A 16,544-nucleotide genomic window follows, 5' to 3' on the forward strand; every position below is an offset into this window, starting at 1 on the left:
ACAGGTGGAAGCTTTTCTTCTCACTCCCCCTCATGAATCATATCTGCTAGTCTTTCACGAGGCATGATTGAGAACACGCCGATACTCTACAAGGCTGCCTCAGCAGGAGTCAAGCTAATTACCTCATCACAAATTGAATGAATTCTATGTTGACCCTCTTCATTTGAATAGGCAGTGTTTCAATAGAAACTAGCTCCACTACTGCAGCAGTGTGTCTGTGGATGTCCTTGACCGTCGACTTTGCATGAATAGCTCCCTTTCCCTGCTACCTTGTTTCGTCTTACTTGCTGGTTCTCTTCTCTTTCTTCTTGATAAATGTGCGCCAATGTTAATAAAACCGCCAAAACATTGCTTTTGCACTAACAGAATGACGTATTCCTCTGAGATTTAATTTGCCAGCTATCATCAACCATTTTTATGTTTCAATTCAATTGTGCTGTGTCTCAGATTCAGGAAAGGGTGCAATGGCGGGGTCTTGTGAGGAGGGATTGTTCATTGTTTTATGCTGCAATGCAATTGCAATTGCATTCATATATTGATTTGTTGGCAATGACCACCAATGTGCCACCTTTTCTCCTAACGCAACCCGACATTTTCTAAGACAATCAAGGCCTGAGGCTCAAACAGTAAACAAATTTTCGTCAAGAAAAGAAAGGTTGCATTTGTAATCGGAAGAAAGCAGATACCCTTGTGCGCAGTGACATGTCCTTCCACGTTTATTTATAGTGCAGCCGGAGAGATAATGTCAATGCCGTACTGCATCAGGTGATAATGCATCAATACTAGTCAAATTATTATTTTGGTTTTTGCCTCTGTTTTAGTGAGAACAAGGTGCCACATTGTGCAAATAAATAAATGTTGTTCATTAAACTGTTGTTCCCCCTCCAGCTCCTCCATGTCTGTTGTCTGTGCCAACCCAAGATAGTGTCTGTTCTTTTGGTCAAGGTGCTCTAAAACTAATTTGAAGATATAAATGGCTGTGTAAAATATCTTAGTTCTAATTCATATCACAGTGACTCGCATCAAGGTGCTTAGCCTGCAATATGGTGGTAATGTGAAATATTTCCCAAAGTTAGACATGCAGAGTACAGTGGCAGGAAGAGGAAACGTAGATACATGATTAAAAAAATATTACGTGCATGATCAAGCAACCGCAGTTTTCAAACTGGCTTTACGGCTGTCATAAAGTGTTGGTAGAGGGGGGGAACCAAGCATCAAATGGCCACCGAGTGGGAGAGTTTGAGAGTGACAGTAAAAGAATTGGAAAGTGAGATTAGAAGACTTGGAAGGATGGAGAGGGAGAAAGTGTGGGAGAAAATGAGATCCAGAGACAGGAGGGAAAATACAGGGAGGCATTCAGTGAGGCCTGTAACTTTCTGTAATAAACATGCATTGCTACTGAAACATTCAGCACAGGCAGAAGTGCTCAGCTACAGATTAGAATACATTTACCTGGCTGACAGACACACTCCTACTGAGAAACAACCACCGCTGGTGCCACAATAAAAACACTCCAGCTACCTGTCAGTGTGGACAGATAACAAGGTTGAATTTCAGCAATCATGCTGACGGCATGTGCTCAAGGTAGCTATGCTACGCAAATTTGACAGCTGAAGTCCAATGTTAATGGCATCTGGTTGAGTTCAGCCTTAGGGAGACCCTGTGTCTTGTCTGTCCACACTGGCCAGCCGTCCTTCAGAAATGTGTGCAATCAGTAAATTACAAGGACAAATGGATGTCAGTCAGTTCATTATTGTGTTGAAATTGACACATTGAATGAAGTTATGTCCCCATTTATTGTTGCTGTTTGTTAATATTACCGTTGTCATGTGGAGTACATGCAAGAAAGACAACCCAACATGAAGTAGTCAGTTAGTTAATTGTATTGTCCCGATGGAGTCACATAATATCTCTAAACAACCAATGAGGTAATTAGGCACCTGCAGCTGCCAAAATCAGACACTTTCTTCTCCAGTATGTCCCTTCAATTGCAATTGTTCTCTTGTCGTCCATTAAAATGTCAATACTATTCTGTGGGCTGTAATTGTGTGAGGAATGTCTGTGATGTCGGCACAAGTTACACTAATGCGTCAATGTGTAATGGAGAGGATTCTCTGGCCTACTAATGATTGTGCTGTTTGTGTCTTTTTACACATTAACTCCCTCCTCCGCTGACCGCTGCATGCAGATAACTGGGAGCAAAGTTGCGGTAAGTAGCCCATTATTTATTTGGCTTTCCAAAACTTGTTCTTACACACACACACACACACACTTCCTTTGGATGATCGTGTGCAAGTAAGGTCATTTTTATGGCTTGGATTGTTATTTTCAGGCTTATTGCTAATGGGCTGTAATTTGGAAGGGCTACAAATTGCCAATACAATCCCTGCGTGTAAATGGTCGCACTTTCAAATGAGGGATTTTGAAATTATACAGCCTGAAAATGAACTGGGAAGCCTTTTGTTGGTTTTTGCTGTTTCTCATTTGCAATGGATTGCAGGCTAACGCCTATTAGCATTTGGGCATTGTAATACCAAGAATGGGTTGATGAATTGATTTCACACAAAATACTCATAATCTGCAATCTAATCTGTTTATCAGGACATGCTGCATCTAAATGGGTTTAACTGTGTTCTTTCCATCTATGAGTCAGAACACATGCTGAGAATATATCACTTAATAAGACTTTTGAAAGGCTTCTGAAATTTGCTATTTCCATGTATCTATTCGTCACTCACACACTTGCACGCACACACCGAGTCTATTGAGTTGCAGAAAACACATTGTGTTCTTTTCCTGTGCTAAACAGAATAAACAGAAATATCGAGCTATTTTAATTTAATGTATTCATGACGATATATTTAAATTTGCTGTCAACACCTCTGCCTCTGTTTGAAACAAAAAATGAAGACGTAAGACCGCACTCAAAAACAAAAACAGGCTCTTGTTTTTGCTGTCATGTCAATTCTTCTAAGAGTTTACAAAAGCCCATGCAATCTTTATTCATTTATGTTGTCAATTTATTGCCTTTTTTAGATCTCTTGACTTTTATGTGACAATCCCAGATTTTCAAGTTTTCACATGTGATACCTTTATTTCTTTCTAAAAAGCATGTTCTGATTTCGAGGTGCTTTTTGGGGAAGAAAGCAACAAAGAAAGAAAAACGGACACTTATTGGTTTCCTAACTGTGGAAATTGTCACTTATAATTGTATTCTGTTGCTTTTGGACAGCTTTGTGGGGATTAAAGTGACTGTAAGGCTAAACACAGACAAGGTAAAGGAGCAAACTGTGACCTGGCCTCTGCTCTGCCCAGACACTCAGGCAAACCGCACTCTTTGAGGCATCTTACGGAGAGACATTTTCTATCGATTGTGTTTTCTCCTTTGTCAAACTGTTCTTTTGTGCTTGGTTATTTCTGTGGGAAGAGTGGGTTTACGGCTAGGCTTGTATTGAGAGGGATGGAGTAGCTCTCGATCAGCAGCAATGGCCTCATTGTGTTCTCTAAATGGAATATGACGGAATTACCCCAGCTTGTATCATGAGCACTCAACCGAGTTATGGGGGCCTAGTTTCAGAAGTTCTGCAAACCATGTCAAAAGGTGCCAGACACCCTTGTTATGAAGAAGTTTCTTCAAACTCAATAGCATACCGCCACGTTTGACTTGACCTGTGTGACCTCGTTGTCACTCTCAGTGAAAATCTCTGAGCTGTCATTCTAAAAAGCCCCCACTGAAGAAGATAAAAACCTGGGAGGGGGGAGCATTTAGCCTGGTTAGCCGATGATGGGCTTCAGTTAGCTTTCTGCTTTGCTGGCAGATTCCCATTTTCACGCTGTCAGCGGGCTTTGTTGGGATAGAGCACTCTCAGATGTGCTGCAAGGAGAGTGTAGGTTTGAATTGTCTATAAGAAACGTTGCAACTGTAGCTCCTCTGTCTCAGGCGTGAAATCTGTCTGCCACTTCCTCCTTCCTCCCCTCCGTAGAACAGAATGAGACAGAACTGTATGAATTGGCTCTAATCCAGTCTGGACAGTGTGTAAGTGTATAACACCGCTCGGTCTCATCTGCCCTCTTCACCTTCTCAACAGAGATTGAGAGGAAAAACGAGCCCACATACCTGTGATATCAGCATGCCCGCAGGTAGTCAAGTCTGATGGCCAGACAGTTCTCCTACTGCAGCAGCCGATTGACCGTCATGACGGATTAATAGATTGGGTCTCTGTAAAGATTGGCCTGATTTACGTCACATCTCAGGAGCTCGGTTGTAACAATCCATCAGTGACTCCTGCAGTGTTACTGTGAGAGTGGAGTTCACCCTCTGTACTCCCATTGACAGACTCTGCAGTTCAGACAGAGTGCTGCCCGACACTACGCTGTGTTGGTTGTTGTTTGTTGTTTTGATTAATGTGCAGTGGTTGCCACTTAATGCAACATTTGTAATTTTATTTGGTTTAAACTGTATTTAAGTGTCTAAAGGCATATTTTTTAATAATGGCCCCTTCTCCAGGGTATTATGTGTGTGTGTGATTACACCCACAGCGGCGATTGAAAGATCATTTGTGAGATATTCATTTTCATTCAGTAGAAATTAGTGAAATACAGTAAGTGCTCTGTGTGGCACTGTTACAGAATATTTTAAACTAATGGGTGTTTTTAATGTGCGTCTCACAAGCACAGCATCAGATAAGAGTTGAAACCTTGAAATGGGCCCCATTGTTATTGTTAAACTAAGGCAACGTCTTGTTTAGAGAGAAATAAACCTTATATATACAATATTTAATCATTTTAGCTATTTCTATTTACTCTTTGTATTTGATTATTCTATTTGTCAAATGTAATACATAATAGTTTAATTGATTGAGCAGTTATCAAATTGTCACCATTTTATTTAAATTGGAGGAAAGAGGAGAAAATGAGGGGACACAGAGACTTAATAGGTTGATTTTGTATGTAGCTGCTTGATTGAATTGTAACCTTGTGTTTCCCTAATGTTCAATGCTGGTTGAAGGTATTTGTTGTGTGCAGAATGTAGGAGAGAGGAAATGAGAAGTTAAATGTGAGGCCACAGGATCACAACTCATTCAGGTAGGAGAAGACATCTGCCTAATCTTTAACTTCAACAAAGTGCCTGTTTAGTGTTCCAGCCCAGCTTATAAAGAACCTTTAAAAAACACATGTTCAGCCTGAAAGGAATTTCACTTGGCTCTGTCGAACATTCCCCTTACCTTTTAAAACCACATGCCACAAAAGAGTTTTTGTTTTAAGCAAGCTATTAAACTGAGTGCTGAGGGGTAAGCAGATTTGATGTGGCACATGTCCTTGGTGCTTTTAAAGAATGGCGATGAAAAATTCATCAGTCACGTGCGCCTCACATGCCTGGAGTGTGTCTCCACCATAGATTCTTCTTAAATTAAGATCAAGGAAACGTGCTCTGGAGGGGACTGTTTGAATAAAGACGTTCCTTTGATTGGCTCAAAGCACCTTTTAGAGTTCATTAGATGGATATTGCGGGGCACTGAGATACGAGAGATTTCATTTGACAACTACTATTAAATTACATGTATGCAAACCTGTAGTCGGTTCTTGCTTTTTACATCTTATCAAATAGCTGTTTCCTTTACTCAGATACGCGTGTTCTCTTTATTGATCGTAACTAGGAGCGTCTCTTTTCTCTTCTTCCCTCCTTTGCACGGAGGCCAGAGAGCGGGGTCATTTATAGGACAGCACAACAAGAGCTTAGAGGGATTTAGTGTGTTTCCCCCCAAGCTACTCAAAGCAGTGGCTTATATAAAATTCAATATACAGTATTAAGTTTATATTTGGATCCGACTCCAAAAAACTACGATAGAGTATGTGATGCCAGAAACTCTGCACACAAGCGGCACGCAGCCCAACATCGCCACATTTGAAGCAGTGTTTGCGATGGTGATTTGGATAAGTGAGAACTATTTTAATTACAAAGTTAAAGTCCTTTTTCCTGTGAAGTGTTATATAAGTGTTGCATAATTTTGTTTACCTTTTGTGTTGACATCAGAACAGCACTCCATATTGTGAGCGGAGAGACAAGTGGTTTTGTTTCTTTCATCAGGAACATCAGAGCTGATTGAGAGCTCACTTTTTGTTTTCGCCATAAAAGAACATTACATATCTCTAAAATGTGTTTTGAATTTTGTCAACACAGTAATGACAGCAGTAAACTCTTGACAAACGCAGCTGGAGCACCTGTTTTGGTTTTGTGGATCTTGTCACCTTTTCAACATTAAAGATGATCCCGGTTAATAGAAATGTCAGAAACTGAATAAGTAATAATAATAAATTAGTTCATTATGTAATTATTTCATTGGAAAACATTGCCAATGCTTTTAATAGTTAAACAAAAATAATCGGTAAGAGAAATGATGAATCATTGTTGGAATCATTTATAAGTGATGAGTAATTTTCACTCCCTTGAAGCGACTGATAGATGATGGATAATATGACAATTATTGAATCATCCTTGAATAAGCAGTGGTTGAGCTGCAGTAAGATGTGCTTTGTGGGATGTATTAAGTCCCACTGAGGATGAGAAAGTGTTTACTTTTCCTTAAGCATTTCTCTTATCTTTCCCCTTATTTCTTCCCTTCCTTCCTACCTTTTCTCCCAACCTTTTTTCTCACCTCAACAAATCTTTTTCCCTCTGCATTATGCTACATATGTCCTTTCAAAGGCAGAAACAATAATTTGTCTTCTAGGAGAGTATAGAGCCAGATCTCATTATATTGAAGGGAACATGAAAGGCTGAAGTGGTCACAGTATGCTGATATTGGATTGAACAGTGGCAAAGCTTTACAGTCTTACTGTCTATACTTGTGTTTGCGCGTACACATGCGTGCATATGTGTATGACTGTTTACAGCGCTTCTCTCCGCACCGCAATAATCTCAATGTTGTGGAGGAGGGATAGAGAGTGATGGAACATCCCAGAGAAGGGGAGGGCAAGAAATATAGTACTCTTAGTTTTGTTGATTGCATTTCTGTGGATTTCATGAACTGGATACACATCCCCACTCTACTGGATATACCCGTGCATGAGCATGTGAATACTGCCTATGTTCTCAGTTGTACATCTCTCCCCCACAGCTCTGTCACACACTCAACGGCACTGGCGGCATTGCTCAGCTTGGCAGGAGGCTCCTGCAGGGCTGCATTAGGCTCCATAAACTTTATAGCATATTTTTACAACCCGCCTTCTCTGTATGCATCCACCATCACATCCCATCGCATCTGCTTTAACTGTTCACACAGCTGTGAAATTCTGTGTATCCCCATGTTTTATGGTTGCCTGCTCCTCCAGTCACTCCCAATTTGTTTTGTGCTTCTTTAGCTTTTTGATTTCCTTCTCCACATCTGTGTATATTTAGTAAGTTATTTGCTTTGGTTGATGGAATTGTCGGCTTTTTCTAGACGTGATCTCTGTGAAATGCGGGCTCTGTCTGAGTCTGTCAAGATTTGCATGGAGAGTGTGTGCGGTGGGTAATGCGAAAATGCACTTTGCTCATAACCTCGCCTGCCCCCCCCCCTAACCGTACCAAATACAGCGTGGCTTCACTTTGATGACATCTGGACTTCCAATTCCAATATGGGCAGAATCCACAATAGCACACAGCTTGTCAATTCAGTATGTCTACTTGGATGCGAGTATGTGCATGGATGAAGACGAGGGGAGACAAGTAGAGCCCGTGGTCAACATGAGTGGAAACCAAAGTTGTTCTTGCGTAGAGTTTGGAGGGAGTCACATTGACAGCTTGTTTCTAATCCCTCCCCTCTCTCTCTCGCCTGTAAGCCCACTAGACCCTGTGGGAGAACCTTTACTGCTCAGCCAACTAGTCCACTCAGCACAACAGAGTGCTAACAAGGTATAGTCTCTCCGTATCAGCCGCAGTGCTTTCACAGCGCTGTCATACTTGGACGCACAAGAGTAAAGCCACATAATCGCCTCATCAACAGCCAGGTTCCCCCCCCCGATTCCCCAGATAGCTCTCTGCTGTAATGATTGGTGACATGATCAAGGCCACATCACTTGCTATATTATTGTCTGGCTTGCAGTTTCCTTTCTGAGGGTTCTCAGGAGAGACGGGCCACAGCCTTTAGATTTGACTACTTTTTAGATGTTTGCCAGTGGCATATATTGTACACTTCACTGAATGCCCCCCCCCCCTCTCTCCCCCTCAACATAAATGATTCAATGACAGGGTGAGTAAATATCTACTTAAATCAGGAAGGTATACTAGTCACATGTAATTGTGGGATAGCTGTATAGACGAGTTGCATTGCTTTGACCTCAGCTAGGTTTTGTACATCATGTCAGATCATCAGGGTTCTGTCCCTAGCGTCTGAGTTGTGTTTCTTCACACACTCTGGCTGAGATGGTCTTTCCAAAACTGCCAATATGGTAGCAGCTCATCAGAAATGACACCGTTGTTCCTTTGTCTGTCCTCCGTCGAGCACTGCCAAGCTTTGCAATGTATTTAAGGAAAATAATAAGTAACTACTGAGTATGTCTTCAGGGATGTTTTACTACAGCGCTGATGGCACCGGAGCTTGGTTTCATTTGGCTTGCTGACAGTGTATCAGTCTCATTTCTGCAAACACAGTGGGTAGTCGCTGATGCCACTGGTCAGGCTCAATCGGAGGCAGCTCCAGCATGTATTGTAGTACTGAAGGCCAGCACTTGATGGCAGTGGGTGCCCATTGAATTGGCCACTTAGTGCCATGCAGAGCGGCGGAAGAGCCACATTGTTGCCATGGAGTTGACCTAATGAATTTCTCTCAGCCCACATAACACACCACTCTGTGTCCTACTAATTCCATTTGTTAGACGTTTGATCTTTAAAGAGGAGAATAAGTGTGAAATGCCTCAACAGCATTCAAATTGGTCGGTGTCCTCTGATCAATATACTCACCCACCTACTGTAGCTCTGCCCGCGCTTAGATTTAGAAGTGAGACAGCCTCTGACATGGTGGGAGACAGCGAGCCTGTAACGGGTCCATTCTGTTTTCCTCTCAACGCTTCACCCGCTCCATCGGGGGGGCCTGGGAGAAAAGCGTGTGTGTCACCTCGCCTTCCATCGTCACGACCTGTTGTATCAAACATACTTTGATGCAGTCATAGCTAAATATTTCAGCAGACTGCCCCCCACGCTGATGAACAGATGCAGTCCCCGTTACCAACAACACATCAGTCATTCTCATAGAACTGGCCTATTTAAATCTCTGTCTTTCTTTTTGGCTCTCCCTGCGTATCGCTCTTATGCATTATGCTAACAGACTGACAGCACATCACTGTTTTCATTCTGACCCCACGTCTCCATGTGAGCTCCATATTTGGTTATTGACACCCCCACGCCCTTGACATGATGCAGACTCTGTGCCACGCGTGTTACACTGAGACGTGGTCCCGGTGGGCTGCGGCTTGCGTTTGCCCAGGTTGTTTTTTCCACCGTAGACATCTATGACAGAGAGTGGCGGGAACGGCACATCCCCCCCCCCCCCCCCCACCCATACCGCGCTCACTATTTCAACTTCTTCCACCTTGTCATTCGGCTCATGCGCCCTCACTAACGTGTCACATCAATATTTAATGCACAGCCATATGGCCGTCTTGTTTCCCCTTCACGTATCGAGCCGAATAAATATGAGAAAAATAACGCAGACAAACTCATCTGTTCTTAGCGATATCTTCACGTAGGGCACGCAGGTGTATTGCGCCATCAATTGATGTTCAAACATTGTGAGGAACGCCTTTTAGAACGGGGGCCAATTACTTGATATTGGCCCGAGGCTGATTTGATGGCAGATGTATAGTGTTCCAAATGGTGATATGCTCGGTGTTGGATATAGTCCCAGCGTGTGAGGTGACATCCAATCACGGTGAGAGATGGCTGACCTATCTCTTTATGTCCGGAGTGGTTTTTGAGAGATGATCTTTTTTAATGCTGATTGGGTGAATGTCATCTTCACACCTGAGATACTAGCCTTGAACTAAACGTAGCCTGCCGCAGGAAGTGATAAAAACCGTGACCTCACAATGTAGACCCCTGATGTGTATAATTACACAGTCATTAAATAAGAAAAGCAGCAAATTCACTGTCATGTGCGAGGTGTCTTTTCTTTTCCTCCTGTCAAGATTTCCCATGTTAGCTTTCAGTCGGCTGTCGGCTGCTGACGGGTGTTGTTTGCTCGATTGTTTGTGTGTCACCTCACATGTCTCAGTGTGAGGAGGAGGAATTTGCCGCGACAAAAGAATGAAATTGAGAGGGGGAAAAAAAAAGTTCCTTCCAAGACCTGCAAGTAGAACAAAAGAAAAGGGAAAAAAAATCTTGATGTTATTATGCTGGCAACATCTTCGGAGCTTCTGATATAAATGAGCTAAGGGTTCTAAAATTGTCATTTGAATTATGCCTTTCATCTCCCCGTGGTTTTTAGCGAAGCAGTTCAGCTCAAGTCTCTGGTGAATGTTTTTTTTCCTTCCCCTGTTTGCATTTCTGAACAAGCACCATAACTGTAATGAATTCTATTATTTTAAAACCAATTACTGTTAGTTGGGAGCTTTTTCGGCGCTGTTGTCGTGCTCTCGGTGGAATTGTCCCCTCGCTGCAGCGTTGACTGCACTCAAACCTGATGCCTATTTCTTTCTTCTCTTCTAACAACCCATACTAATGCACTTCTCTGATCTTGCCATACCCCATTCCATATAGTAAGAGTGACATATTGCTATTGGAAGGCGGTTTAAAGGAATAAGAGGACCGAATTCAGCCATGCGACATCTGCGATCAGTTAAACACACCAGAACTCAAAAGTATAAAAAGAATGGAAGTGCGTGAAGTATCTACTCACGATTATTTGATTTAGGTCTGATAATGATATGAGTGACTCTTTATTGAGCCGTTTCTAAAAGGATGTCTATCTCCAGTATATAGCTCTCAAATCAAGTTTGTAATTGGTTCCATTATTTCTGTACTGTACTGAATGAGCGACGGTGAAAGATGAAGTTCACGAGGAGCGAGCAGTGCTGAGAGTGAGGCAAACAGATGAGGTCGCCTTGGATTCCAGTAGTATTTAGAAAACGTCATTGCGCATCGAAACAAATTTGACCTCGTCACCTCTTTAGCTTCTTTGTTTTCCATGCTTTTATATGTCTCGTCAAAGTGTAATGTGGTTAGACTGTTGTAGGAGTAAGGCCTTCTGGTGTGTCGGAAGCTGTGCTGTTGGAAGAATGTGTGTATGCAGAGAATACGAGGTGAGTAGAAATGAGGTTTAACATCCTTTCCTTGTTCCTTTTAAAATATGTAATTAATGCTTCATGGTTTTAATATTGGAGCGTTGATTCTGCACACGTCGGACCACACATTGTTCTTTGTTCATTGTAATTACATTTATTGGTGATTACCAAAGACACACACTATTTCGAAGTTTCTCTTTGACAGTCGTCTGTATTATTCCTTTTTCCAAGCATAGGACTAATTGGATCCTTCTTGCCTGCTTTGCCAGGGTTTGCCAGTGGCTTTTTGTTCACTTCCCTCAACGTTTTCGACTCTTATGGGGCCACTTTGGCAATTATGAACTCTGCATCACATGTATTGAACCTTGATTTCAGTTCGGAGAAGTGTGTGTGTGTGTGTGTGTGTGTGTGTGCGTGCTCATGTGCATGTGTACAAACAGAAATAGAGAAAGTGTGGGAGTTAGAGACATTTACTCATTAAAATCGGGAGTGTCATTTTGCTTTAAGATTGATTTATAGCTTATTTAATAAACTGAAAGGTTACCTCAAAACAGATTTTCTCCATAATTGACCAATTTAGTGCCGCTCAATAAGCATTCGTGTCAAGCTGTGATGTTGTGGTGTTTCTCTCTCTCTCCGTCTCCCTCCCCCCCCCCAAACATTACTTCTCATATCATTGTGCCCTGATTAATAATTAGATAAGGTATGAAATATTCAACATGTTGTATTTTGGATGTTAAAAGGGTGGTGTCTAATTCCCGGCCTCGATGGCTGCAACATTAGTTAGCGACTCTGAAATGTTCCACTAATTACCTCACTTTGCCCAGCAGCTGTCTGCTATTAGAGCCCTTTGTTCCAGATGTTATCTCATTAGAATGGCATTGATCATCCTAATGACTCTAGGAGAGATTATTGGTCGGCATTTGTGTGACCCAATTGCTCCCCTTCCCCCACCCCGAGGTCAAACCACAACAGTTTAACCCGTCTGTATGTTCAACTTGTCAGGTTAAGCATTGCTGTAGTCGCGCTCCTAGTGAAATGAGGCGATGACCCGGGCGGGGAGGGGGGGAGGAGGAGGAGTTATGATTAGCTTAGTGGTCACTGTACACCAAGTTATCAGTCTGTGCTTCCAGAATTTTTGACGAGGGCTCTGACATCCCAAAGTAGATTTTGAAGCGATTCTCCGTCAACGTGATGAAGTAAGGTCCATGCATGTCAAGGCCGGTTTTGTATGGAAAGTCCTCTGCCGATGAAGTGACTGTTTATATACACACACATATATTCATTAAATTGGAAGTTGAGGTCGGCGGAAAAACTTTGAATTGAACTTTTATTTCACAATAATGTCAGGGGCAGACAAAAACTTGGAAACACGGATAACTACAGAAGCTGAAGCATTGTTATTTTTTTACACACAGAGACAGGGAGTTGTGGTTTCATGCTCATTAAATTTGAGCCTAAGTTGACAATCAGTGAACCGGAAATCCCTATCGATGTGCAAGTGTCACAGTATTGATAAAGCATTTGCTGTGGGCGTGTCACTGCATTTCCCCCCAGTATTCTCGTAAGACTAACAGCATCTCCAGCTCCCCCTGAATCAATCCATCCACTGATCCATTAATCAATCCACCAATCCAGCCTTTCACCCGTCTCCATAAGACCAACACTGTTCACTTTTTTAAGTCAGCACACAGTTCTGGCTTTTTGTTACTAAATGAAATCCCAAAATTGAATTGCATGGAAGCAGAGGAATAATCACTTCCAACTTTAGAGAATCAAATCTAGTTTAATCTTTTCTGTCAAGCCAGTTTTCACATCAGGCAATTATCCATGTGTCGTGTATACTGTATGCACGACACAACAAACGATTCAAACATAACAAAGCAGCGCTCCAAACATTGTGAAATTAATGATTTAAGTTATTTGAGTAGACAAGCACCCTATAATGTTCCTGAAACACATTAAAGCTATATTGTGTTTGTGTTTGTTTTTTTTAGCTGAGGACTAAAAGTATTGCATTCAGTCATATCTCACTACATCTTCATGTGTTCAATAACGCCAATACTACACGGAGCCATTGAGGAGAGGTCGGGGAAAATCCTATTGATGCAACAGAAAGTATTGTTTTGATTATCCAGAGCAAATTGTCTTTAGAGTTTTAATATAAAGTCAAATTGTCCTGACATTTTGGATAGCTCAGGGTGTCCCCTCCACTAACTCAAGGCACCTAAAGTCGTCTGCCTGCCCTTTTTTTCTTGAGGCTAGTACTTTGTGGTGTTGCGCAAACAGATTTCCCTTAATGAATGCTACTTGCACTTGAGGTTCCACTTTGAGTTTAAAGGTTATTGGTTTGTTCACCTTGTCTATTAAAAGCGAGGCTTTATGAAGCGAGGATATTTGGTATTGTGCGCCTCCTAATTCAAAATAACAAATTGACACATGATTCAGTACTCAGAGTAGCTGGGCTCTTCATAGTTTCTTTTGGGTGTCTTTTTGTCTGTGTTTTCGCGTATGTGTGTGCATCTGTGCATGCATGAGTGGGTTTGCTGATCTGTCTGACTGTATATTGCTGGAGGAGGTAGAATTGGGGCATTTCAGCCTTGATCTAACAGCGGTCTGAGAGGCTTTGTGGCCAGAAACGGCTTTTTGCCAGTGCATCTCTGACAGCTGAGAAGCAATCAGTTCCCTCTCCTGCTGCAACAAGTACCGACAATAGCAGTGCACACAAGTCTGTGTCTCATCCTTCTCTTTCCCTCCTACTGCGCGGTATAAAATCGCACATCTCAGAATTCTGTACATTTATTCTCTTAGCGGAAGGAGGAGGGCAAAGGGTGAGATGGAAGGTTGAGAGTATGGCAAGGTGGAGACAAGAACGCAGGGAGAACAGAGCATGCAGGGAAATGACAGGGAGCAGTGAACTGTCTACACTCCTCCAGCCTGTCCGTCCCTCTCAGTAGTCACCGGTGTAACAAATTCTGACTGATAAGAAGCCAAGTTCTGCATCAGAGTGCATCTCTGTGGTCAATCATTTTGCTATACGGCTACCTTGTGCAGCAACATTACGTGTCATTGTCTCTCTGCATGAACACCCCAAACACTAACGTGGCACCTCTGTTTGACGCTCCAGACTCAAATGTCTACTAAGACAATCGTGCTTAATTGCATCCATCTCAGTTGTGCCTTGAGTTTTTAGGCTCCACGGGCTAATGAAAACAGAGAGGCATCAGTTTAATTATAATGTTCTCGCCTCATATTGGGGAGAGATTGTTTTTATTTCGAAGCCCTAATGAAATTCTCATCAGTTTGTTATTAACATCGTGCTATCTTACGCTCAAGTGGGGAAGCAGCCAATTACATGGCTTTGTTCTCCCTGATGGACAAGGGTTTTGTTCCTGTGTTGAGTTGAGAAATAACTTGCGAAGATGCTGTGGATTAAAAGAAAGCTGCACCTCGTCCTCATCCGGCTCCAGACCGTTTTCATCTCAGGTAACGACGAACATATGTGCTGTTTCTTTTATGATCCTAATAATGGTTTGGTGTGATTTTCATGTGACAAACAAACAAGATAATGGTGGATAGTTGCACTAATGGCTCACTCCATAAAAAACAGTATGAAAGCAGCACTGCAGGTGTTGAAGGTGGACTCCGCCTGGTCGGCTGCGTGGAATACGACCCTCAGAAACGAATCCATTGTGAGTTTGTCTTTCTTGTCTTTAAACCAAGTGATTGAAACATTGATTCAGGTTGTTCTCTTGGGGGTATGGGTGGAATAAGAGAGGCAGAGAGTGGAGGATTCTGATAGTGGCGATGCAGGCACGTAATGATGATCTGACATTCTTACCCATGACCCTGGTTGTATATGGTGTGGCTCCTTTAACCTAAAACTCATTTGAAACTAATCTAATGGGATATGAAGGGAACATAATGATGTGCGAGGCCTTGTTATTTGCCTTTGTTCACAAAACACTTCCCTAGTTTATTGCATTTTACGGTTGAAGGGCTTGATCACTAGTATTATGGCTTTGTAAATGGGAGTCAATAAATTACCCTCTGATTAAAGACGATGCCCTCACTTTAGGTGTGAGAGCCATTCGCCATGCATGGTTAGGAAGAGTCTTTTCTTGTGTACTAGTTTAATCACTATAATTCCTCTTTTCCTTTCGGCTCCCCTCTCTTCCATCACTCTGACTTGTGCCTGACAGTTGAACGCGGCACATACATTTTAAAAGTTGAGTGCTAGAGAGCGTTTGCGGTTCAGGAGAAGGGCCGCGTGCATCTCAAACAACCTGTTTTATTCTGTAAGATTTGATGTTTGCCACCATTTTGCCTCTACTTTGTTAAAGTACTACTCTCCCTCTCTGCCCGTCTCTTCTATTACATACATTCGCCAACTTGTATCATGGTACACATCCTTTCGTTAAGACAATTGGACACCTTGGAAGTGTTACAAGTAAAACCACTGCTTCTACTACTGCTAATACTTTAAAGTTGGTTCATTCACCAACTGTTAAATATAGAAAAAGCGGTATTCCTTCTGTGCTATATGTATTTATTTGTTCCTTTTTGGCAGTCAAATATGCTTTTCTATACCAAACATATGTTCCAAGCAAACAAGCTTCACAAAGTTTGCTGACTTCAAATCTATTATTTAATTACCGACGGTCCCTTTTTTATTATCTTATTCCTAAATGCATCTCTTGACCGAAAAGGAAAGCAAGAGACCGTCACTTATGGAAAAAACAAGGATGTGGAAAATAACAAGACAGATGGTCCGGGCCTGTAAACAGAGGCTTTATGCATGGGAGCGAGCGGGGGGAGAGAATTGTGCTGCATTTTCTGCTGACCGCTTTGCTTTGGTGGGAAAAACTGCTGACCCCCCACATCCCCACCCCTCAGTTTGTTTCATGCATCTTCAAACCTCAGTCACACTGATTGATACACTGTGGAATAGCCTCAAGCTTCATTTTCACATGAAAAACCGTACAAGTTTCCCTAAAGCACAAAAGACTCGAGGGCCACGGTGGGAACACAAAGACTACACAAAATAATCATCTCTTATATGCCCACCCCCCCACACACACACCCCCCACACACACACACACACATCCAACCCTGCCCCATCCTCTTTCTTCCATTAATGAATAGGAAAATATAGATCAGAGCAAATCTAAATGACATTTCACGTTGCGGCTATCGTTTATTGATTATATTTGGCTTTAGTGAGGGATGTGACTTAGCCCGGTAATGGCTGCATAAACACTCTTGCAGTTGCGTGAAATACAGGA

General features: G+C 42.2%; 1 protein-coding gene across 4 annotated transcripts in view; it reads left to right on the plus strand.

Annotated features, from left to right (window-relative positions):
- diaph2 (diaphanous-related formin 2) overlaps positions 1-16,544 on the plus strand; it is a 326,344-nt gene that overhangs the window by 21,530 nt on the left and 288,270 nt on the right. For all 4 annotated transcript variants that reach the window (XM_076149017.1, XM_076149018.1, XM_076149020.1 and 1 more), the window contains one exon: positions 2,189-2,209. In XM_076149017.1, coding sequence (XP_076005132.1) covers positions 2,189-2,209 — 21 coding nt within the window. The remainder of the gene's footprint in view (positions 1-2,188; positions 2,210-16,544) is intronic.

Source organism: Genypterus blacodes, unplaced genomic scaffold, assembly GCF_046128005.1.
Source record: "Genypterus blacodes isolate CSIRO-AG114 ecotype Tasmania unplaced genomic scaffold, CSIRO-AGI_Gbla_v1 ptg000044l_1, whole genome shotgun sequence".
Lineage (NCBI taxonomy): Eukaryota > Metazoa > Chordata > Actinopteri > Ophidiiformes > Ophidiidae > Genypterus > Genypterus blacodes.